Below are 26,147 nucleotides of genomic sequence, written 5' to 3'. Positions count from 1 at the left end.
ATTTTTATATTAATGTGTTGTTATATTGTATAGAATGTAATTTATTTTATATATTGACAATCAGTAATGAATTAAGTTGTTCAAAAAGGAACTCATAATGCTAGAAATACATTTTCATCACGTCACATGAGCACACATGAGCTCACGATAAGTTCACGCCACAGACAAAAAGTATACAATGTCATTTATATGGTATTTCAATTTATAAGAACCATACTGAAGTCGCTTCGCATGTATCATGCCACACCACCAACCTCACGAGTAATAGTAGTGTGAATGCGAGACACGCAATCACCCATATCTTTGATTTAAGTTGTTTGGAAGGGAGCTATAAATGACAGATAATTGAGACAACTGAGTTCTGAGAGTCCATCACTCCCTTTCTAGTATAGGGCAGTCATTGATGACATGCCACACAGTTTGAGATGTGTTGCCGTCACATGGACAACAGTCATCATCCCTCAATTTAAATCATTTTAGATAAGATCACACCGCTCTGTGGTCTGTTAGTATCTGTGTGAGTTTGTGTGATATTTTTATGTTCCATGAGTAATGGCAGAGTTTATGTTTGGAATAAATTTCTGCGCTATTGATCCTGTAGCGGATATTGTCTATCTGTGGTTCCATAGCTCTATTGTGTCTTCGTTTAGTTTTTGTTTTGCGTAACTTAGAGGGAAGTATGTGTAGGTTGATGGTCTTTTATCTGTTGTGTCTTGTTTAGCGTATTTATCAGCTTCCTCGTATCCGGTTATCTCTGTGTGACTTCTTATCCAGAAGAATCTAGGGTTTGTTCCTATCATTCGAAGCTGTGTTGATAGTGTTAAAATAAAAAAGTATAAGAGATTGCGTGACGTGATGATGATGTGTTTCTAGCCTAACACAACACATCAAATCAATAAGAAACACAATTTATCTTCTTCTTTTCTTTCTTTCGACCATGTCTGATCCTAATAGGATCATAATATAGGCCTCCACAGAGTGAAGGTTTGTATTAACAGATTTTTATTTTTACGAGAAATGGATGTCAGTCACTGGCTCAATCTATTAGGTCCTTACTCTGACTTTTACACAAATTGAAAAACAATATGTGTACTTGCCAGACCCAGGATTCGAACCTGGGACCCACGACACTATAGGCCGACGCTAAATCCGCGCGGCTACCGTGGGAGTTTATTTATTTTAGTATCTATTTATTCTCTATACCATCTTACACCTTTTAGTGAGAATTAAATAATATGTTGAATTTTAATCTAAACACGTGGAAATCAATGACTTAATGAACGTAGTCGTGACTTTTCAGTAATATTTAACATCCGTGGGGTGCATTATGAAACATCGTTCATTGTGCAGGCATGTGAACGGTGTTACCATCATAGCAGTGTTGTCAGTAAGACGTAAAATATATTCCTGACTCACAATTTTAATGGTTTCAATTATTTTTGGTGAAGTATTATCTGTTCTGTCATATTATTTATGTTTCGATATTATAATAAAGTAAATATGTATTAAACTGTTGATTTGTTTCAATTTTTAATATCTGATTTGATTCTCAGCTAAACTGCCCTGCTAAGTTAAAAGACAATGTTTTAGTTTTAGTGAAATGAGAACCCAAGTATTAAACTACCTTTTCTCTTATATTATGTAAAATTATTGGATTGTTTTTACATTATATCAAAATGGACAGTGTATTTTTAGAGATTATGTCAAAACAATCCAATAATATTATATAATAAAATAAGAGAACGGGTAGTTTAAAACTTGTATATTGTATTCTCATTTCACTAAAACCAAAAACTTTGTCTTTTTGCTTAGCAGGGCAGAAAAACAGTTTAACAATTTATTCAACACTCCTTATTTATTACCGACATCATAAATAAATAAAAAATACACCAGATATTTTAAGAAACTACTATTTATTATGTAAAATATCACATACAAAATAAGACACAATTTAACGCTTCATTGAAAGCATTTTTATCTTTGACTGTAGATCAACATTCACTTAACCAATAACAAAATTAAATACATACATTCAAATAGGTAGTTTTTTAATCAATCAATCTATATTCTTAAAGTACATAGTATTAATAATTATTAATAATAATATTATGTAACATCACTTTGTTTTACTACAACTTTACATAGTTGTGAGGTTAAGGCATCTATGAAATATTTATAAAAGCTTTTTAAAATATTTGCCATCACCTTCAGAATGAAATGATAGATGTCAGTAAACTCATAAAAAGAGATTATTTTAAAAACATTTAAAATAATAAAACAAATCATTCAAATAAGCAATAATATAAACGAAAACGTCTTTAAATAAATTTTTCATTCCGTTTTATACAAATTTGTTTTCTTTAAGCGTAGAATTAGGCAAGAAAATTAACAAAGGACTTTAATAATCCAATAGTTCATCTCAAGATAGGTACGTAAATGATTGCTATGAACCATGTATCACACTGAAATCTTCGTAGATAATAATAAAATGTATTCCGCCATAAGTTAGATCATAGCTAAATACACATAACTGCCTATCTATTTGTATCTTAATCGAATAGGGAAGACACTAGTGATAACAAGACATGTAAAGGATTGTCTTACATAATCATTTAGGGGTTGTCCACATATGATATCATGTCCTAAGAGGGGAGCAGGCCAGAGTAGTTGTCAGACAAAAATTATGGATTATCTCAAAAATAAAACAATGCATTGAAACTATAGTTTAGAAAGTCTAAATTAAATTAAGAATATTTTTATGAGATCAATGAAGAATTTATGGAGAAGTCGTAAAACCAGAATTAATTTATTGGTGCAAAATATACGGTACAAAACGCAGCAAAATTCAGTGTTATATTCTGGCTTTTTACCACAAGTTTTAAACTGTTTGCAGTGTCAAAAAATACATAATTTAACGTCATATGTCAGATTCAAATTATGCAATCTAGATTTCTATTCAAAAATGATAGATCTGTCAAGAAAAGATGTGACGATATTTGACAAAGGGTAATAGGGGAATAATTGTAGTAAATGTGACAAAATCGTCACAAAATCGTAAAGATTTTGTGACGATTGGAAAAATACTAAAATCTTGTAATGTCATTTATGGACGACCCCTTATTACTACCATAGACAACAACAAATTATTATCAATTGCTTTTTGTGTATTTCTCTTGCTTCAATTATCAACATAAATTTGAGCTTGACAAACAGTACGTATAATATTAATTCTGTGTACGAAAGGATAAGAGATATAAGTCTAAAATTACCGCTTTTTGAAATAGCCAAGAAAATATAGAGTTTTGAACTCTGTAAGAGAACTTCTATGTTTCTGTATGAATTTTTCAAATTTGACTCATTCTTTTTGTCATTTATGCATTTAAATTCATTATGGGTATACATAGTGTAACCCTAGGGGCGGCAGGTTATATAAAAGTATGGTGAAGCCGGCTAGTATGGCGAAAAAGTATGGTGGGGCGGGCTGGTAATCAATTTGTGGCAAAATATGAATGTTAACATTATCTTATATGGGTGCATTATAATGACCAAAGTAAATCCTCTGTGATGCCCTGATTTTTTTTTATCGCGTCGCTATTTTATCGGCTATTGTTGGCCTGCTTTATTCAGCTGTATGAGAAAGCCGATTCCTTGCCACTCTTTTAATTTAATACCTCTATGGTGTAACCCATTCGCTGCGTCCAACAACGCAACTGGTGCATTGCCCATCAGGTGGCCATTAGATATAATTAACATGTTATTTAAATGTGGTAATTAAATATTAATTAAAAGGTCCACAGCGAATGAGTTAATCTGGCATACTGAACATTTATTTTTATTTTTAAGACATAGGTATCTCTCTTTTCCTTTCGCATACAGAATTATCTTTTCATTAAAATGATAGCTTTGTTCATAAATAATTTCGGCTTTCTCGGAGAACTATATTATTATTAAAGTATTTTTGTTGTAACTTAGTTACAAAATAAACAACTACCAATGATGTTTTTTGCATTGTCACATCACAATGTCTTTCGACAAAGAATCAACAGATGACATTAATTTAACATATTATTAAATTTATCTGTACCATAATAATTTATTCATCTCATCTCATATCGATGAATATTGTATTAGTAATTATTGGAAACTCTTTTTTTGTGTTTGTGTAACAACAAAAATAACATTAACTAAAAACATTGTTAATTAACGTAATTTTATACTTGTTTTATTTTCTTATAATTATTTTTTAACAAAATTTACACGTACGTTATTCTTCGACATACGTTTTAAATAGGTAGAGTTTTTATTTTGTTATTTGTTCGACAACTCTACTCACAAATAAATACATGAAAAATTATTATCTATCATTAATAATACTTTTCATTGTTAAATATTGGTATAAAAATACTTATATAACTAAGTTTTATACTAGTTTGACATTTGAAAGTGTTATTCATTTATTTAAAAAACATATTTAGAATAGCACATTGATATGTTTTGTTTTATATACTTTATCGATAGTATGTAATCGTAATCAAATGTTAAATTTATTTCCTTTTGACGGGTAATCTACAATCAGAAATACATGAAGTAGTTAACACCATTTGAAACGAATTACACAAGTCATCTCTTCATTATTAAATTTCTACAAACTAAGTGTTGTACCTATGAAACTAACATACATAAAATAGTATATTATTTTGACACTAAATTTTAGATATATAGAATTTAGATTGTTAGAAATATAGATTCATGATGTCTTAAACTAACAAGTCAAATATAAAATATCAACCGATATAATGCAACGTATCAGTAGCGAAGGGTGGAGGTAGGCTGTTAGATCCGCCATAAATAGTACACATTAAACTTTGTTAGTCATACGTATTTGTTTTTATTGAAGTAAGGCTACAATTTACAGATGGTGTTTGTTAGTTTTTAAAAATCAATTAAACCCTGCCTAACCAAACCATAATAGTTTTATTGTGCACACTTTTTCATTCATACTTATTTGTTTTCGTTGGATTAAGAATACATATTACACAATTATTGTTGATTCATTTTTTTAAATTCATTAAGCCCTTCCTAAACCAAACTGTAATAGATAAAAAATATTATTCTATCTATAAAATATCCGTAATAGTTACGTATGATTTAATTGCATAATTTTAGATATTTTATAGATAGACAAGTATTTTTTGACTATTATCTATTATAGCTTAGTTTTCGCAGGGTTTAATTGAATTTTAAAACCTAACGAACACCATCTGTAAATTGTAGTCTTATTTCAATGAAAACAAATATGTATGATTGGTCAAGTTTAGTGTGCACTATTTATGGCGGATCTTAGGAGGGCTTATTTTCTGGCTCAAGACGTAATGTACATTCCTTACCACATTCTGCGTGGCGGTCAGATATTTCCATCATTCAGACATCTTTGCGTCTAGTTGGCAGCACTAAATCTTTAATACCACTTTCGTGAACACACCTTCATTATAAAATCATTATCAATGATTGGTTTAATATTGTATATCTTTTATAGATTTATTTTCAATATATCTTTGATTGTAGATTATCCTTCAAATATTTGATTGATATTACTATTTGGCCATTTAATTAGACTATCTTCGGCCGCGTCACACATCTAATTTACTAGCATACTATAAAACAATCCTTAAAACGCTTAATATCGAAACCATTGACAACAACGTGAGACTGTAACAGGTGGCAACGGAGCCGCTGGAATGTCCATCGAAGTACACCAGCGGCCACCAGTGTGTGATGGAAATCACAGGAGCCTGGTCTATGTCTTTCTTCTCAGACGAAGCTCCGTCTTCATCAGGAGTGTAATCGCCACACTGCGGGAAGTTTTTGGGCACCGGTGGAAAATCAGAGTGTTCACCGACCTTGAAGACCAGCGCCATTCCAATCTCAGCATGGAATTCAATGTGGCAATGGAATAGCCAGTAACCTGTGAGAGTAAATGAGGAAATAATAATATTAATTAATAGAAACTTATCGTTATATTAATTTTAGGTACCTAATAACCTTAAAAATCTATAATAAGTACATAATATTATGTCAGGTTAAATTGTTAGGTTAGGATTTGACAAATGAGTAGCAAAACACAATTTTTTCGAGTTCCATATTCTTCCCAGAATTATTTTGCAATAAATAAACTACACAGAACTAATGTGAAGGAAATCTTACATTCCAGTTCTTAAACAACTTTTTATTCACTGACCATCAGCTTTGAACGAAATTTCTCTCTTACGGGTGAGCACATCAAAAGTTGGCGTTTCATAGTGACATCTTTTGACAGAATTATGAGACAAACACCTCATTGAAGAAAGTAAAGTGCGAATTATATTATAGTGCATGTCGCTGACTATCATATGACGTCACAGTAAGCTTCCGCTATGAGAAAAAAGTGTGTAATGTCGTTTTTCTTGGTGTTTAAAATGTTATCATACTGATGCTCCAATCCCGTAGCACATTATGAACCTTTAAACTAACATTGTCAGTTGGCAAAATCTGCCGAAATCACCAGAACAATAATGAGGTCACCTGCATCGTCACCTGCGTGACTCAATGAACGTTTTTATCATCTTCTACATGCCAACACTTTTCGTGACTGCGCATTTTTTAGAGCAGCGTTTGCATTCTTACACCGAACCTAACCTAACATAACGTGACACTAATCTCGTATAATTATAATTAACAATAGCCTTTGTAACGAGACGGAACGCCGAGGAATAAATTAGAAATTGACATCATATTGATAACTCAAATACTGTAAAGTTATACGAATACACCAGAACAACAATGAGGTCACCTCACGTTGAACTGCACTACATCGACACCTGCATACTTCTACTTCTACGTGCCTACACTTTTCGACTGTCATGTAAAAATCAGGTTATTTTATTTTTAGCGGTTGGCACTATGTTTTTCTATAAGAATGTTGTCTATTATCTATGGTCTGCAGGTTGGGTTCTGTTCAAAATATTATCTACGGATGTCATGTCGCAAGTAATTTTAAAGTAAGCACACATAGAAACTTTTAAAATTAATTGAATTTAGCATGAATAATTAATAATAATTCAAATTACTAATACATAATATAGTTGGCACTCTTTATCAGTGTCATTCTTCATAGAATTTACAGAGATGGTGATCGTTCAAAATATTCTGCAAAATAACGAAACCATTGACTAAATTTGTCGCCGCGACAGTGTGACAGTAGATGATGTGCACCTCAATTTGATTCACGCTTAATAAATTTTAACATGAAATACCTTTGAGATTTCTTAAATAGATGTCACTGTAATCCTGACTCATGATTGAACTTGTATTAATTATTAGTAATGAAATAATCACCTACAGAACTCTATTTGTCAATTGACGCAATAAATGCCAGTTTATGAGGCACATTATTAATAGATGAATAATTATATTCTAAACTCACCAGGGTTATCAGCAAGCCACCGAATGATGGTGTACCCTCCATCTGGTACAGTGACAGTATCTTTGAGCGGAGCTCTTGATAACTTCCTGGGCACTTTCCCTTCCGCGTCCAGCTGCTTTATCTCCTCTACTGTGATGTTCTTCGCAACTCTTTCCATGCCGACTACTCTGAATGCGTAACCGTGAAGATGAAACGGATGGTTTGCGTCAAATGCAACTCCTGAATAAAATAAACAATAATGATGTTGTTATCAATTAATAATTCAACTGGCATTTTATTATATGGTGAATATAGAATAAGATTCTCTTTTGTTATTTATTATTTTATAGTTTAATTTAACCATAAATATATTATCATTATTTCATGTTCTTCTTTAACTGTGTTCACAAATTAACAGTTGGGGTCACCACTGTAGGGAGGTCATTGCTGTGGATGTCATGGTGTTGTGGATGAAGAGGTCGTCAGAAGGAGAGATGAGAAGTCGAGATTCGGTGGTTGCTCCGATGGATGGAGGAGCAAGTTGTATTTGTAGCGTAAGCAGTCGGTACAAGAGTATGTTACAGTAGTTATGTTACAATACTTATGATACGGTTCCGAGGTCCGAATCTTGGTAGGATAAGATGTTGTGCGGAGTGATATAGAGAGTGAGATACTAAGAGACCGGGAACTTATATTCGAGTGACATATCCAATGAATTATGATCCGCTATTTATTGAAGTACTCACAATCACAATAATATCTTCAAAAGAATATTTAGGAAATAATTAAAATAATTGAGTCAGCTACTACATGGAGTTTGCGTCATTGGATATAGCTGACTATATGGAAAAATGGATATCGCGGAAATAATCTGCAGTAAGCTATTTACTGAGTTTACAATAATTGGACACCACAAGAAATGGGTATTTAATACAGCCGATCAATATGCTGACACGGATTGAGTTGTTTACCCACCATACATTCAACGTACCTTCGTCAACCATGATGAGCTCAACAACAGACCCCAGTGGTACGTTAACAATGTGACTACACTCGCAATAGTCCTTCACGCATCCTGAAACCGTGGACTCGTTGCAGAAGTGTTTCTCGGGATCGATTCTCGCTCTGCCGGGGAGGAGGGCAAACGATGGCATCTTCATGCTGATATGATTCAATTGCGGTGTAAAAAGACGGGAGCTTTTCTTCGGAACTAAAACAGTAAAAAGATGTATGTTTATGATATATGATATAAACCATGGATTTTATAAAGAAATTAAACTAAGTAGGTACTTCTTACCTACAATAAATGAGGAAGTTTGTATTACAACACTTGATAGTGATGTCAGAACATTTTTAGTATAGTTGAACTACATAAAATATCATAAATGATATTCTCTTAATTTGGCAGCATTGAATGTATTGTTTTCAAAAAAAATGACAAGCTATCGTTGACATCTTCTTTTGATTACTCACTATTATTTGCGATTTTCATGATTGTTCATTTAAGTAATCTAATTTAAAAAAAAATTAAAATAATGATGCACTCATGCAGCCTAGAAAAACTAATTACATCTTTGCTAACTTATTTTGATGTTTCATTATTAATGCAATCCACCCGAGAGTTCTGGGTTCGATTCCCAGTGAGGACACAATATTAATGTGTTTTTCTCAAAGCTTGGGTGTTTGCGATTGTTCAAAATTATTAACAACCACCTTGTGAGAAGCTCTCTGGAATATATTGAAAGAATTTGAAATACCGTCAAAACTTATAAATATAATAAAAGTATGCATGGACGGATCCAGAAGTAGAATTCATATGCAAGGTAGTATATCAGAATCTTTTAAGGTGACAGCAGGACTAAAACAAGGCGACTCCTTATCACCAATGCTGTTCAACTTAGCTTTAGAGAAAGCCGTTAGAGAAGCTCTGAAAGCAGAAGGTGGAGTTACCCTGAATGGGTCCCATAAAATATTGGGCTACGCAGATGATTTGGTGGTGCTCGGAGAATCTGAAGAAGAAGTCAGAGATATTTTCACTCCTCTGGAGGACACAGCGAAAAGGTTGAATCTACGAGTAAATGTGGGAAAGACCAAGTATTTGAAAATGACAAGAGGCATTGAACCCTCTGGAAACATTGGAATAAGAAACTCCTCGTTCGAGAGAACCTCTCTCTTCAAGTACTTGGGCTCCAACATTACCTCTAAAAATAAAATGTCCCTAGAGCTCTCTGACCGACTGAGAAGTGGAAATGCAGCGTACTTCGCGCTGAGTCGTCTGTTCAGGTCCAAAATGCTGTCCATCAAAACGAAATTCCGGGTGTATAACGTGGTCATCAAGCCAATCGTCATGTATGGATGTGAAACGTGGGGTTTAACAGAAAAACAAGAAAAGGCGCTCCAAGTGTTTGAAAACAGAATCCTCCGGAGAATACTTGGACCCGTCAATGAGAACCACCGGTGGCGCATCCGCACAAACGCTGAGCTCTTCGACCGATACCAACCTAGAATCACTAATATTCTGAGGTCAAGAAGGCTCAGATGGGCGGGCCACGTTGTACGATCTGAACGATCTAGAACTCTCTATAGGATTTACAAAGGCACACCAGCTGGCACTCGACCTCTTGGCCGCCCTCGACGGAGATGGGCGGACAACATTCAAAGGGATGCGGAAAGGCTGGGGATAGTCAACTGGGAAGAGAGAGCGCTGGACAGAGATGCCTGGAAAAACGTTGTGCAGTCGGCCATGGACCTGAACGGCCCCTAGCGCCAGTTTAATAATTGTACGAAAAAGCAAGGACATGGTTATAATAATTTTAAAAAAAAGTAGGTAAGTATGCAATAATCAAATTATTTTTATTTTTCATCCAAATATTCTAAATAACGACACTTCTTCACAATTTTTTTGACCAATACATAGGCAGTGTGAAGCTTGCTACCAATGAATCTGCAATGCGAAATGACTTGTGTATAATTTAATCATTAGCCGCAGTAACTTCAATTGCATATCATTTTTAGACTATCTATATGTTGTCTTCAACATCTTTGGATGATATCGACAACTACATAATTAACCATAATGGATCTGCTCCAGACATACCATTTTAACGTAGATTATTGTTGCCAACATCTTAGCGGAGATCTGAGAAACAACAAATCCATTTGCTCTTTCATTTTCTTCGTCCTTCGACGCTATTAAATCGCAGTTATGACATCTTGGTTATTTGAATAGATTCGTGTTTCTTTTGATATAATATTTTGTTCATATTCAAATTTATTAGGTACCTAGGCTAAGAAAAACGGCAAAAGACCGTATCAAGGTTTCTAGAAAACAATTAACATTGAAAGCATCAGCTGTACCTTGGAAGTATCCATAGTGGGGATATTTGTGGAAATGGAAATTGTCCTTTGCATAGAAGTCGTACGAAATGTAAAACTGCATATCGGCTACGGGCTTCAAGCTGAGATCATCAGGGTCCAGGGAATTCAATTCGGGGATGCTCATTGTCATGTTGTGCCCAGTGCCTGTGTTCAGCGCGTTCACTTGCTGGAAAAGAAATTAGTAATGATAAGGTAAGTCGGGGGAATATGCCTAATTTTTACTTTGACGGATTACTGATTGTAAAATAATATAAATAGTTATATTCAAAATAAAAACCAAGTTATATTAGAAAAACACTTTATTTTAATATTTAGCAGCAATACTATTAAAAAATTAACTGGAATTATATAAAAAAATATAAATACTAAAAAAACTAAAAATGCCATCTTCCCCCACTTTGTCGGGGAAGATGCCACAAACTAAAAAAAATAAGACTTCGTACACAGGTCGCAAATGTCCGGATTGGACATGATTGTTGCATGTAGGCTTTGTTTAGGGCCTTCTTTAGGGCGCAATAGTTTTCTTTATCACTCAATTCACTCACATCAGAAAGGCTAATTACACTACAATACTACAATACAGAATTTTTATATTATTTTTTTCAACGACAGAAATACGTTTTAATGTTAATGTAATAATGATTAAAGATGAGGCTTTGCAAAATACTGAAAACTGAGATAGTGAATGATCAAAAATATACGAAATGTCATCTTCCCCCATTTGTAGGTGTAAGATGCCAAGGACAGAAATAAAATAACGGCGGTATGCAAAATAACCTCAAATAGTAAAATGTAATGCCAAGCATAGTGTATTCAATGAAACTGAACTTAACCATAAATCAAATCAAATCTTTGTGCTGAGAATATTTTGAGTAAATGTATAAATAAAGTACCACCAAAAAAATGGGTACTTCCCTCGTTTTATAAGCGTATTTATTAAATTTAAAATGTAACAGAAGCAACACCAAGCATGTGTTCTCCGGTACTAATGACGTATCTTAAAAATGGTTACTGCACCGACATGTAGCGATGGACGAATAAAATAATTGAGCTTTGGCGTCTTCCCCAATAAGGCCTATTCCCCCGACTTACCTTATAATTTTTCAATTATAACAGTTTAAAGAATGAAGAAAAAGTAGATATAAACACAAATAATCCTAAAGGAAGTTAAACTTATCAATTTCCCTCTTACCATTCCTTCTCGGTGCATATCCTCCCAGGATGGGTCGCCTTCTGGCTCCTTCTCCATGGCGCCTTCGTAGTGCAGCACAGCCACCTGCCGAGCCTTGGTAAACCTTTCGTCACAGTCCATCAGCCCTCGGAAGCGAATCCAGTAGTTGTCTATCTCCTCTTCTGCATTTACGATGAAGTCAAAGCGCTCTCCTGCATATGTCACTAAAGACACAGCTGTGAAATAAAATATCATTATCATTAACTATTGTTCCCATAATAATTATACGGCCAGTTGGTTACTATGTAGAGACCGAAAAGTTTAACGTGAGGCTTGGCGGCGGCGCTCGCATTGTTTTCGATTTCAAAGTATTGTAAGAGTATTGCCAGGATTGGAAGACATTATCCCTCACTTCCTTAAATATGTACAGTTAACTACTTTCTCAGTAATCCGCCACCCCAAAAACCAGACAAGTGTCTAATTAGTGAAAATGGCGGATTATAGTACATACATACAAAATATTGTAAAAACTAAGACAGGTATTTCGAAAAATAGATTTTATTGAGAAATTTGTACTAGCAACATACGGTGTTTTTATGATCAAAATCAATTATGTAAGTTATTAAATTAACGTATTAAATTATACATATTAATTATAAACTACGTTCATAATTACATACTTAACTTAAACTTGTACGTATGCAGTTCGCCGTATCACATATCACTGTGAAATGTTGTATCGGAAATATATGGCCATATATTAAAGACCGTCCAACCTATTTAGGTCGTATAGTACTGACATAAAATTCATATTCTAAATAAAACACGGTTCTTGTCAGTTTACACTTTACAGGAAGCCAACAACAAACAAATGTTGAAAATAGCCGATATACTGGATTATTTTTTTAGGTTAGGTTAGGTTTTCATTCTTGAATTCAAGAATTTTGCCAAAATTCGTGGCCTTTCTCAGGTTACAAACCTCGTCTTCTTCGGGTAGCTCAGTAATGATGTCCGGAGTGGTGTTAAAATTTGTTTTTCTCTTCGGGATGTTAGGTGTAGGGTAAATGATACCCCTTAATTATTTTATAGAAGTTTATTTGCGTTTTTAATTAAATTTTAAGTGAGTCGCGCAGAACCTTCTAGTTCCGAAGCTCTTTGGACGCTCACTAATTTTTCTCTCGGGGTTCCCTTTTTTTAAAATTCCTCCGAACCCACGCCGACTCACCAAAGAGCTCTCGTGATTGGCCAAATCCGATTGGATGATCTTTGGATTCGGCGAATCACGAGGCAGACCTTGGTGCCGACGCGCGAAGATTTTAGCGTTGCGCAATGCGCGGCAAAATTTACAACATTTGAATTCTTATTTAATATATTTTATTTAGTCGTAAAATTATCTCTTTCATCCATCATCGTTGACACTTCAAAATTTATCTTAATTCACCTCCGCCCAGTATGTGATTTTCACGCACCGGACGAAGGCCTTTACCTATGAATAAAATATTTACGTAGTTGAGCAAGGAATCATATTAGATGTTTTATGAAGCCATTTCTAGTGGTTTGGGTTACATTTCGGCTTATAAATTATTAAATGATTCTTTCACACCGGGAGAAGCCTGCCTGTAACAGGGATGTGTCAAAACGAATAAGATTTTGTCATATTTATGAGAATTATTAAAAATATAATATGTACATATTACAATAAACATACCTTCGACAGGTTCTATATCATTTCCATCACTGCTAATGACAGTGATGGTGTGATTGTCAATGGTCATCTCTATAGGACAGTTCAGGAATTCAGCGTTTATTACTCGGAACCTATAACGATAACCCTGGAATATAAAAAAGGGACAAAGGTATTAGATTTTTATCATTATTTTCACCTCTAAAAATAATGATATCTATCTCATTTCATTATATGCACCAGCTATACATTCAATAAGTAATTTACCTGTTCCACATTGAATACAGAAGCCGGCATGTAGAAGGATTCTTGCCTCCAGAACTTCTGGAATCTTCCTCTGCCGTTGACAAGTAGTGAGGGAGGTTTGTTGGAGCCGTTGGAGTGATGGTGAGAGGTAAATGCTGATATTCCTAGCTCGTGGGTCCAGTCCATGACGATCATCACGTGGTCGGATCTATAATAAAAAAGAAAATACTACTTATTGATACATGGTAATATGCTTTTTTTATATAATAGTTTGACACAAAAGCAATGCAATTGCTAAGCAAAGAATTTGGAGTCTAAAATAGAAGGAGTCTTATAAAAATTTCATGTTAGGATATTTGAAAGCAATTCGATATTCAAATCGAACAATAATTATGTGTGGTTGTATTGGTAACAAGTACATTATTTTCTTCTTCTATTGGCAGTCCCGAAAAAAAAATGGCGGTTCACGTTCTGGCTTAGAATCTGTTTCTTTGTTTACATAACCTACGTATGCATTTCTCGATATTTTATGTGATTATTATTCATCTACAAATAATGGTCAATCTATTGCTTTGCACTGCCTAAATAAAATTGATGAGAATGTATCTTTCGACAGAAATTAACCGATTTTATGCGTTGAGCAAGTTATTTCGCTTTATGAGGCCGTAAATACAAATTTCACGAGTTATTTCATCCGATTTTAAGCTCAAATTACTAGCCACTGTCAATTGATTTGCATAATCTAAAAAATTAAACACACAGTGACATCTATTTGAATAATTATGAAATACTAAACAAAAAATTATCGATATTACAGCGATTGTAGTAAGAGCTTCGCTCTACATTCAACGTGTGTCATTAAAAATGTGCGGCATGTCATATACTGCCACAGTAATATCGTAAGGCATAGAAAAAGTTAATAGCTTATTTTTACATTCAAATGTCTGCTTTTATACGATATGTGAGATGTGTGAAATATCAAATTGAAGTTGAATTTAATTATAGACTATTCAATCGTATGGTTGTAAGTAAGACGTATTCAAGACTTCTTTTGGTAATATCTGCGCATAGAATCATGTTTGTAAGTAACTAATTGGGTGAATCTGAAATTATAGTGGAATGCTTGTCATAGTAGAAGACAAGTGTGAAGTTCTCTTCATATAAACCTGCAAAGCCACCTATAAATCAGAGATCTTGTTTGCTTCAATTACATACAATATTTAGGCTCAATAAAAGAATCTTTTTTTCAACATCTTTGGCCCAATCTCTTCATTGGATGACAAAAACTGTCAAATACCTTCATAAAAAAATTAGAAAGTTGAAAATTCAGTCAAGAAAATAATGAGAAAATTAATATAATTTAATAAGATAAAATAAAACCTCTCACTAACCTATCATAGTCATACATCAGTTTATCCTTTTCATCGGCTGGTTCCCTGACAATGAAAGCACCTAGGGCACCGTCAGCTCTCTGCATACCAGCGTGGGAGTGCCAGAAGTGAGTTCCAGTATGCACAGCCTTGACAGTGTATCTAAAGGATGATGCAGCACTCACAGGACACTGCGTGACGAGAGGTGCTCCATCCATATAAGGAGTGCCACGTTGATGATGCCCATGCCAGTGGATGGTGGTACCCTCTGACATCAGCGAGTTGTATAAATCTACTATCACCGTATCGCCGACACAAACCTGGAGAAATTGAATGATATATTTTTATTTATTTATTATAGTAGGTACAATAGATTTTTTATAATGTTATTATTGTCACATAAAGTCTTAAAAGATTCTCAAGGGGGCTTTTCAAAAAATTGATTATGCGCTTCTAAGTAAAAGAGGGAAATAAATTCAGAACTACCAAAATTTTAAAACATAGATAACAGAAAGATTTGGAATTCTTATATACAAACTTTTTGTACTATAATATTTAAGATAAATGCCAAAATTATTTTAGTATTAATGGTAAGTATAGAAAAGTCAATGCTTCGTATTATAAAAATTATTAATTATTTTTAAATCGTTTTGTGGTCTTCGAAAGAATTTATTAAACTACTGTTTAATCTTTAATCGGTTCTATGAGCATTTCTTCAGTGAGTTTTCTCGCTCTATGATGCTGTGATCGACAGGCCACGGGTTATCATGTCCGACTTTAAACTCAAATTACTAGCCACTGTCGATTGATTTGCATAATTTAAAAAAATGGACACACAGTGACATCTCTTAGAATTATTATGAAATACTAAGACACAAATTATTGATATTAAAGAGATTTTAATAAGAGCTTCGCTCTACATTCAACGTCTGTCATTAAAAATCTGTATTTTTAATTTTATGTTTATTAATATTTTTCTTTTTGATGTTTTCAGATAGGTACGTGTTGATTAATGGCAACATCATACACTTTTATAAAAATGCATTGCTTCGTATTCTGTCGATAGACACCGCTAGTAGCATTACGCCCCTCCCCCCTTGTTACCTCGAGTTTATTTATATGTAAATTGTACGTAAAACATTCCACCCTGGCACAGTTCGCCGTGAGCTTTCTATCGGAAAGAGATGAGCGTATACTATACGGTCAATTTTATTAGATTCAATATGAACATTAATTCAATTTTCATAACTGATTTTAGCAGAATTCATGAATTCAAGAATGAAAACCTAACCTAACCTAACAAATAATCCAGTGTATCGGCTATTTTCAAAATTTGTTTGCTGCTAGCTTCCTGTGAAGTGTAAACCGACAAGAACCGTGTTTTATTAAGACATGAATTTTAGTCAGTATACTTTACGACCCAAAGAGGTTGGACGGTCTTTAATACTTATACGGCATTTTACGGTGAAGTGTGATACGGCGAACTGCAAACGTACAAGTTTCCAGACACGACAATGACAACAACGCATCTCGCTTACTTATACCCCGTGCATAGATTTACTGTGCACAGAAAGAAAATGTATGGGGAAACATGCATTATCCTGCAGTTGGCAAGATTGCGTGTATAGATCAAACAAGATTGGAAGATTCCAAATTGTGATGATTTTTTCCGCGCAAGTAAGATCTGCGCCTGCGCAGTAGAACGATATTGGCGAATCTGCAGGTAATAAAACGAACTACTCATTTTGAGCTCCGATTTTCAATACGACCTGTCAGATAGTAGTATAAAATGACAACCTCACATCTCGCTTACTCTTGAAGAATGAGATTGGAGAGACAGTCAGCACTTTTACGTGTAAACAGTTATTGTCATGACAGTTTAAAATAAGCACAATTGCCAACAGTAATTCCATGCATGTGTACAGGCGCTATTACGCTTGAAGAATGAGATTGGTGAGACAGTCAGCACGTGCAAACAGTTATTATCGCAATAGTCTTAATTCACACACTATTGGTGTTCGCACGTGTACAGACACTATTACTCTCGTGTGCCTGATGATCATTAAATCTTATACCTATCTATGACTAGGGAATCCAATCCCGAGCCCAAATTCTGTTCCCGGGATTTCGGATTACAATTTTACAATCCCGGGATCCCGGGATTGGCATTTTTTTCCATTGTTAATATAAAATTTTTATATTTACAAATTTATAACATTTGGTCAAAATAAATCTAGTGTAATTTATACTATTTAAGACATTTATTGTTAATATTGTATACTTGCAATCTTGGAAATAATTAATGGAGTAAATAATATTGTAATATAAATAATAATGTGAATTTAATATAAGATTGCTGTTTCTGATAGTAAATACTTAATGAATAGGTTAGCGAGATTTAAAATAGTAAAGCAAATCATGGTGAACTTATGGCCTTTCCGCTTCATAAATCTAATTAGTCAGCCAAATATGAAACTGCCGTAAGACGTATGAGATCATGGTGGAATCACTTTGTTAATAGTGCGAAGCATTGTTTTTTCCAATCTTTCTCATTTTTATTAATTTATGTGAAAAAATAAAATGAATCGGCAACTTACATATGGGTATAAATCAAACTTCATTCAAACTCAGTTTATTTCTAATGTAGTTACGAGATTTGTTATCAAAAGTCTTTTTTCTATTATATTTTCGTTTTTATTTTATTTTCCATAAAAATTGATAAAAAAAATCAATTCAAATGTATCGAAAATAGCTCGGGATCCCGAGATTGGAAACCCTATCTATGACTATAGAGTGTTCTTTGATTTCTCCCGACGTTTCGGGCATCATGGCTAGATTAATTCTTGATTCAGTTTATTTATGGTAACTATTAACGTCCAACTATGAGGAAATAGACGTTGAAAAACAGCATCCACAGTAGGTCAAAGTAATTATAAATAAAACCGACGAGAAATGCAATTCGTAATGAGTTTATGCATGCACCATTTGAACAAAAAAATGCACTTCAATAAAACCGTTTGCATTATTTTCCATTAAAACCTGGAATCAGCGGTGTGGTAAATTAACAACTCACTAATAAGACATTTAACACGTTCTTTCAATGTCAATAGAGCAGTTCGAATGATCAAACTGTTAATAACTTAGGAAAATACAGCTTATTATTACACAATACGTACATACTTCAATGCAATTAAAACAAAGCGATTAGAACACGCACTGTACCTATCACTAATTACATACTAACTTGCTAATGCCTAATTAATTAGTAAACTTCTATATTTACACTAATAGAATTACAGTAAAACAATTCGTCAACCCGTTTCTATGTTTGTCATAAGAGGAAATTTTCTTAATCAACGAAGCAGCTCTTCGAAATATTAAAGTAAAAATAAAACAAAAATACTGGAAGCATAATAATATATATCTTAACACCTGATGATGGTTTATTGTATTAACAAAAAATACATGCGGTTCTACAAACTCGTCAGTGCGTCAAGCCTCCACGTATCTAAAACCACCACAGCACAAGTGGGTATAGTTGTGAGCTCTTTTCAATATGTATATATCGACCATGTCCGATCCTAATACGATCATATGGGCCTCCACAGAGTAGAGGTTTGTATTAACAGATTTTTGTTTTTTTTTTACGAGAAATGGATGTGAGCCATTTGCTCAACCTATTAGGTCCATACCCTGACTCACACACAAATTAAAAAACAATATGTGCACTTGCCAGACCCAGGATTCGAACCTGGGACCCACGGCGTTATAGTCGAACGCTTAAGCCGCGCGGCCACCGTGGGCGTTAATATAATTACAGTAAAACAATTCGTCGACCCGTTTCTATGTTGTCATAAGAGGAAAATTTCTTAATCAACGAAGCAGCGCTTCGAAATATAAAAGTAAAAATAAAAACAAAAAAACTTGAAGCATAATAATATTACATATCTTAACATCTGATGATGGTTTATTGTATTAACAAAATAACTACAAGATAAAAAGAACTTTTAATACACAACGTTTTGAAATTCTGTTGAACCATATAAACTTGACTTGACTAGCTTAAACGATCGAAAAAAAAATGTAAGTACTTGACATGTCATATTGATTTCCATAGTAACGCACGTATATATTAATATTTTTTTTGCTAGGACCCCTGACCCCTAGCAACCAATAATGGTGTCGAAATAACTTTTCATACAAAATAGAATTAACTGAAAATGAATTCAATTCTACTTGAAGATGGCTAAAAGTATTAAAAAAAGCATTGGCATCGTGTTCTGATATATTCTAAAAGTTTCAAATGTCTAGCTAGTCGGGAAGTTAGTTAAAAATCGATTGCAAGATTTGTACCGGACAAAGAACCACCGGACAAATAAGAATACGAGCTAAGAAAAACGTTGTAAAATGTAACAGAAAATTTAAAAACGTGGTAGGTATATAAAAGTTCTTTTTATCTTGTAATTACCTCCATTAATGTTATTATTCAATATTATGTGGTTGCATTATAATTTTTAATTGGGTATCGATACTCCACAACTCCATAATTCAATTATTTGCATTACAATGTACAAAAAACACTAAATGTGCACATTAATTTTACCGCGTACACCATTTGGAAAACGCTACTATAGAGCGTTACACTGCCTTTATCTTTAGCGATAGGTAGGGGGACCCGCCAAAGATCCTAGCCTGGGAGCCCACTTCAGGATGTGGGGGCCATGATGCCTACCAACCACCCGACCCAAAAAATAAGTATTCTAATCTAGATCTAGTCTAGGCTACAAACAAAAGTTGCTGAAACCTTACCTCTACAGCAGGTCCCGGCATCTTCCTGTTCACCACAGTCAACGGCCTTCCGACACCATCAGCAGGAATACAATCTAGCCTATCACAGTCAGTGACGTTGTGAGGGCAGTCAAAGCAAGCCTTGCTCATGGCCTGATACCATTCCATCTCGAACTTGTACCGGCAGACCATTGGCTTGTCTCTCTCGCATGCCCTGTAGCAGGGATGATCAGATCCATCAGGCGGTTCCCCGTTGTAATCTTCGTCTTCTTCAGCAATTGTGGTCAGGTCTTCTGGGAGAGTGGTCCAGAATGATGATTGAGTCGTTGGGAATTCTTCGTCGGGCATGAGTGTCGTTGGAACTTCTGTGAATTGGGCATCTGAAATATGATTGATAAAATTAATATTTTGTTTACCGTATCCGGAAATTTGTACGTATACAGTTCGCCTTATCACACTTCACCGTGAAATGTTGTGTCGGGAATATAATATGGTCGTTAACCTCTTTGGGTCGTACAATACTGAAATGAAATTCATGTCTTAATAAAATACAGTTCTTGTCGGCTTACAGGAAGTCATGGCAAACAAATTTTGAAAATAGCCGATAGATATAATGAATTATTTGTTAGGTTAGGGTAAGTTAGGTTAGGTTAGGTTAGGTTTCCACTCTTGAATTCATGAATTTTGCCAAAATCAGAGATGACCGTATAGCATACGGTCATCTCTTTCCGATAAGAAAGCTCACGGCGAACTGTGCTACGGTGAAAATGTAATATGTAGGTACGTACAATTTATAACTATGTAACATTTATTTACAATATTACATATATTGATTATACTTACAATAATTTTAATAGCATTTAGTTTACTCTTAATGGATGCAAAATGTCTCCAAAATGAAAGACAAAAACTTGTAAAAAATAGCCACCTGGTAGGTTTGAATATATATGTCTAGAAGACAAAAGTTATGAAAAACCACCGCTTTGTTGATCCAATACAATTATTGTAATCAATGGTGACCAGCTCCAGCAGGTCTGCAACTATATTTATCTCGAACAACAAGTATTTGACAGTGATAATGTGAATGATGAAATAATTGCCATTCGAACAAAGTTGTCGTGGAGTGCATTCGCACGTCTAAACGTAATAATTTTCAAGAGTGACCTCATTGTGCTTCCAGTGTTCACGTGCATGTAAATCTTGGTATCTTATTAACCGGTTAAGTGCCCAAAGCGTCTTTGGACGCCCTAATTACACCAATTCTTATGTTAATTACTATCAATTAACGAATTGCGGCATAGAAAGGATTAACAGGGAAATTAGTACATTAAGATATGCCCAACGTGGTATGAAAGGGTGCATGCTGAGCATCACGCGCAAAGACAGAAAAATGATCGAATCTATAAGATATCGACGTATTTAAGTAAGCCGGACAGGAATATAAGGCGACCAAAAAACCATCCCACGGTACGCTGAATTGACGAAATATTAATATTCAGTTGCATTACGTCTCAGCGAATAACAGGGAACACAACACAGTAGAGGCCTTCATCTATCAGTGGTTTGTAACAGGCTGATGACGACTATATTTTTTAAAGGCCCCGCCCTCCACATAATGAGATATTTTTTTTGTATTTATATATGTTACACCGAATGTGCGAAATTGACTATTACATGAAATGGGCAAAATTTTGGCTAATTCATGTAATAGTCAAGCATGTTGCCTTATTCATGAATTAGGTAAATTTTCTACTGAGTACATGAATTCGCCAGGGTATGGAATTCTTGAACTGTCAACATGACAGAAGAAAAAGTAAATTTAATACGGATGGTTTTGTTAGTTATAATTGGACATAATATAATATTATTATTATTAGGTTAGGTTAGGTTAGGTTAGGTTAGGTTAGGTTTTGTAATTCTGAATTAAATTATTCAACTGAATGTCCATTTTGAGGTTAGCTATCAAGTGTCAACAAACTATCACAAACATTCAATCGACCATTGCACGATTGATACCCAAGCACGAATCAAATCGCGAAAATATTTTTCAATAAAATTCTTCCGTTATCATATTGTAGTTCTAGATTTTTTTGCGCATAGTAAATGGATATGAACGTCATTGTAGTTATTGATTGGTATATTTTTATATTATAATCAATGACATTTGACACATTTGTTTAGTTTGATTAGTTGCAAAAAACACCACCGGACCGCGATAATCTATTTTGACCATAGATAATATATTATGTACATTTTGACCAATGCATGAGCATTTGATACATTTAGTTTAGTTGCAAAAAATACCACCGTAGCGCTACTATCTAATTTGTCCAATACATGAACTAGGCAGAAAAATTACTGCCGAATTCACGCACTCTCCAGATATTTTGTCTAATTCATGAATAAGGCAACGGGCTTGCATTTTTCATGATTTAGGCAAAATTTTGCCCATTTCATGTAATATTCAATTTCGCACATTCGGCGTAACATATACAATACTTAAGACTAGTATTTGCTAAACTAAGCAGATGTCGCTCATGGCACATCCCGTTGGCTGCGTAACAGTCTACAATTTATTATTGCTAACTATCGACATTGAATTATGTACTTATTAGATAATATAACCACTGATACTTTGTAAAAGAAATTCATGTTATAGTCATTACAATCATTATACAGTAAACAGAAAACAATAGTGATAAAAAGTGGGAATCCTTAACTGCAATAGTTTTATTTAAGTATGTATAGGTAGAGAATAAATTGTTGTTGAAATCCGTGTATTCCAAAGTGTTTAGTTTAGTGACATTGTTGCATTGTGATGGTGTGAGATCTTTCACAAAAATCGATTATATATTTAAAAAAAAATATATGCATATTAATTTTATTTTATTAAGGGGGAGACGCATGCCAGCAGAGAACCTAGCGGAAATATACGAAGCTTGCAATTTGAGATTTTTTTTTGATAATTTACAATTTCAACTGTATTATTTAATAAATATGTATCCGAAAACATTAAAAAGATTTTTTATTTCTTTTTTAAACTTAAAGATAAACTTACAATTGTAAAAAAATGTAATAAAATGTGAATTCGTTGCAGGGTCAAATCTTATTATTGCATTATATTTTATGGTCATAATTATCATTAAAATTTAGTTTATTAAGTTTTAGATTTTATGTGGTGTAGATTTTTGACTAATTCATCGTTTTAATATTTTTATGTATATTTTAAAAAACATCGATTTTTATAAAAATATAAATGTGTATAACTTGAAATCCTTTTTATTTATATCAACTCGAGCTTCAATATTGTGACTATGCCTAAAATAAAATTTGATATAAATAAAAAGGATTTCAAGTTATAAGGTGCATTGGGGTAATTCCGACAGGAATTTCTATGAGATGACTAGAGGTTATATATTTCGGTTAATTATTCAAAGTGTTTTATATTTACTGCCATTATTGTTTTAGAGTGTACTTAAAGAAAAGATGTATGATAAATATATATTAGATTCTTGAATATATAGTTGGGTTCTTTATATATAGAATTTGAAATATTGAGTCATTTTTTTTTTGGCATTGGGGAAATTACGAACTATCTTGGGGTAATTCCGAAATTATTCAAAAGTTGATTTTATTGCACTTTGACCGAAGGTTTACCTTTCTTTTTTGACCGTAATTACGCCTAACACAAAATATCATCAATTTTGTTGATAGTATCAATAATACCTACCACCTTAAATCAATAAAATAAAGACGAGGAAAATCAAAGAAAGTGATAATTTTAAAAATCAATTTTTATTTGAGTCTACATTCTTATTTGACTACCTTGATAGAACAATATTTTTTATAAAGATATCTTTTGTTTACTTACTGCTTTTTGCATATCAAAATAAACTTTCTTCATACCCATACAATTAAATTAGTCAACATTAAAAATGTTAAATCAAAGTCGGAACTTGTCTTTTTAATCATTTCCATCTACTTTTATGGCATAAACTTATAATTTATTCCTGCTAGCAAACCTAAAACTAAAAGGCTTCAAATTATTGGGTAAGTATATATATGCATTAACAGCAAGTATTTTAATAAAAAATCGAGCAAGTATTTTATTAAAAAGGTGGGAACTATTTAATATGAACAGCAAGTAAAAAATGATTATTGGTAAGTATTATAATATAACAATGGAAGTATTTAAATTATAATAGGGAATTATTTAAATAATTTTCGGGAATTATTTAAATAATTAATGGTAAGTATAAATCTCAATTTGTCAGTATAAAATCTATTTTGGACAGATTTTTTCTTTTACAGGAATAACTTATTTAGTAGCTTCCTTATTATGTATCTGGCTCTCCAGAACAGATTGTACTATTAGAATGGAATTTCTCTATTATTTCATCCCTTACGCCCATTTAGTGTATCTATAAAATGGCTCAATGATGCAATGTGAGTCTCCTAAGCAAGCTTCTAGTGCCTTTAAGATACTATTTCATTTTAACTATCAGCTGTAACTTAACTTAACTGCACCTTCCAAACCATCAGTTGTAGGAAGCTGTTAGGCATATACTCTTGATCTAAGCGCACTTCAAAGATATATGTAGGTAACCTTACCTTATGAGATGCAAACCCTTAATCTCTACTTTATTGCGGAGTTAAATAAATTGTAGTGTCTATTATATACATTTTCAACTTTGCAATAATAACAAGACATACTTCAGACTTGTATAGTGCTTATTACATATTATTTTCAGTAGGTATCAGAATTAAATAATAAGACAGACTTCAGTTGTTTACAATAAATGTATTTCTTGTGTTCAAAAATTCACAATAATAATCAATGGTAACAAACATATGACAGAATAAGACGTTTCCTTCAATGATATATCAATTACATACAACCTATTACTAAAGACGACCGATGTCGATCAATGTGAATGATTGAAAATGATAATCTAGAATACACACCCAGTCAAACGATAACATGAAAAACTTTTCCTTCAATTACATACAACCTATTACTAAAAACGTTTATGAAATTCATAAAAGAAAACATAATATTTGTGTTGTTTTTACTGTTATATTATTTTATGCAAGTCTACATATAAATAACACAACATTTTACGATTATCGGAAAACATTCCGATAATCGCAACTTTTGACAGCTCGATTTTTTTATTCGTTCGTTGATCAGTATCAGAGCATAGACAAATCGAACGACTTATTAATTGTCCTCGGACTTTTGGCTCGCCAATGGCAATACGTTTCACGGTCTTGCTTACATTACATACTGTAATAAATTAACAATATTAAATTATTATCTGATTCGGCATTTACACTAATAGTAAAAATAATAATATACATAGGTATTATATAAATAATTAAGATACTTACTTAAATTAGTAATTTTAAAAGACGTTGAAAAAGACATTTTTTGTAGTGATGAGTAAAAAACATGTAAAATATAAAAAATCCATGAACCCTAACTAATTAATTTAGCATACAATTTTAATTGAGATAAATTTAATATCACACTATTAATTATTGTTGTACCCAAACTGAGATTCATTTTTTTTTATAAAATTAGACAATAATAGGTACTTAGTTTAAAAAAATGATTTCTGTAATATTTGTAGTACCTACCTAGAGAACCTATATTTTTGATGAATTATTAATTTAATCTTTGAGGTTATTCGCATTTATTTTGTGAAATGTCCATCTAGCTCTTTTTTCTGCACCTCTGCGACTTCTTATTTGATCTTCTTTTAATAATAATATAAACATTAATAGTTTTGTTCTTACCGATATTCATGAATGCATAGACTAATATACTTTATATGCGATAATGGTAACCCTAAAATGCCGTGCGCCCCATTGAATGTTTTTTACTTTTCATACTATCAAAATAATAATGGATATTGATTTTATCTATTGGCCCATGTCATTTAAATAATGATTATTTATTTTTACTACTGATTTTTTAATATTATTTCTTGCTGTACTAATATTTTACATTCAACATTAAAACTGGCGGGCTTATACCGATACTTTGAAATAAATACTTACCATTCA

General features: G+C 33.1%; 1 protein-coding gene across 2 annotated transcripts in view; it reads right to left on the bottom strand.

The window, feature by feature from the left end:
* Positions 1-3,082: 3,082 nt before the first annotated feature.
* The window catches only part of LOC147075297 (multicopper oxidase 3-like), a 135,275-nt gene continuing 112,210 nt past the window's right edge, over positions 3,083-26,147 (bottom strand). For both annotated transcript variants that reach the window (XM_085942706.1, XM_085942705.1), the window contains exons 3-11: positions 20,100-20,458; positions 15,312-15,610; positions 13,942-14,128; positions 13,699-13,822; positions 12,012-12,226; positions 10,799-10,985; positions 8,433-8,651; positions 7,463-7,681; positions 3,083-5,965 (exon numbers count right to left, since the gene is read on the bottom strand). In XM_085942706.1, the coding sequence (XP_085798832.1) occupies positions 5,655-5,965; positions 7,463-7,681; positions 8,433-8,651; positions 10,799-10,985; positions 12,012-12,226; positions 13,699-13,822; positions 13,942-14,128; positions 15,312-15,610; positions 20,100-20,458 (2,120 nt within the window). In that variant the 3' untranslated portion in view covers positions 3,083-5,654. The remainder of the gene's footprint in view (positions 5,966-7,462; positions 7,682-8,432; positions 8,652-10,798; positions 10,986-12,011; positions 12,227-13,698; positions 13,823-13,941; positions 14,129-15,311; positions 15,611-20,099; positions 20,459-26,147) is intronic.

This window comes from Rhyacophila brunnea, unplaced genomic scaffold (assembly GCF_057557595.1).
Source record: "Rhyacophila brunnea isolate RB1 unplaced genomic scaffold, BYU_Rbru_1.0 scaffold_15, whole genome shotgun sequence".
NCBI lineage: Eukaryota > Metazoa > Arthropoda > Insecta > Trichoptera > Rhyacophilidae > Rhyacophila > Rhyacophila brunnea.
The sequence above is the reverse complement of the archived record's forward strand: the minus strand, read 5'-3'. Positions and strand labels throughout refer to the sequence as shown.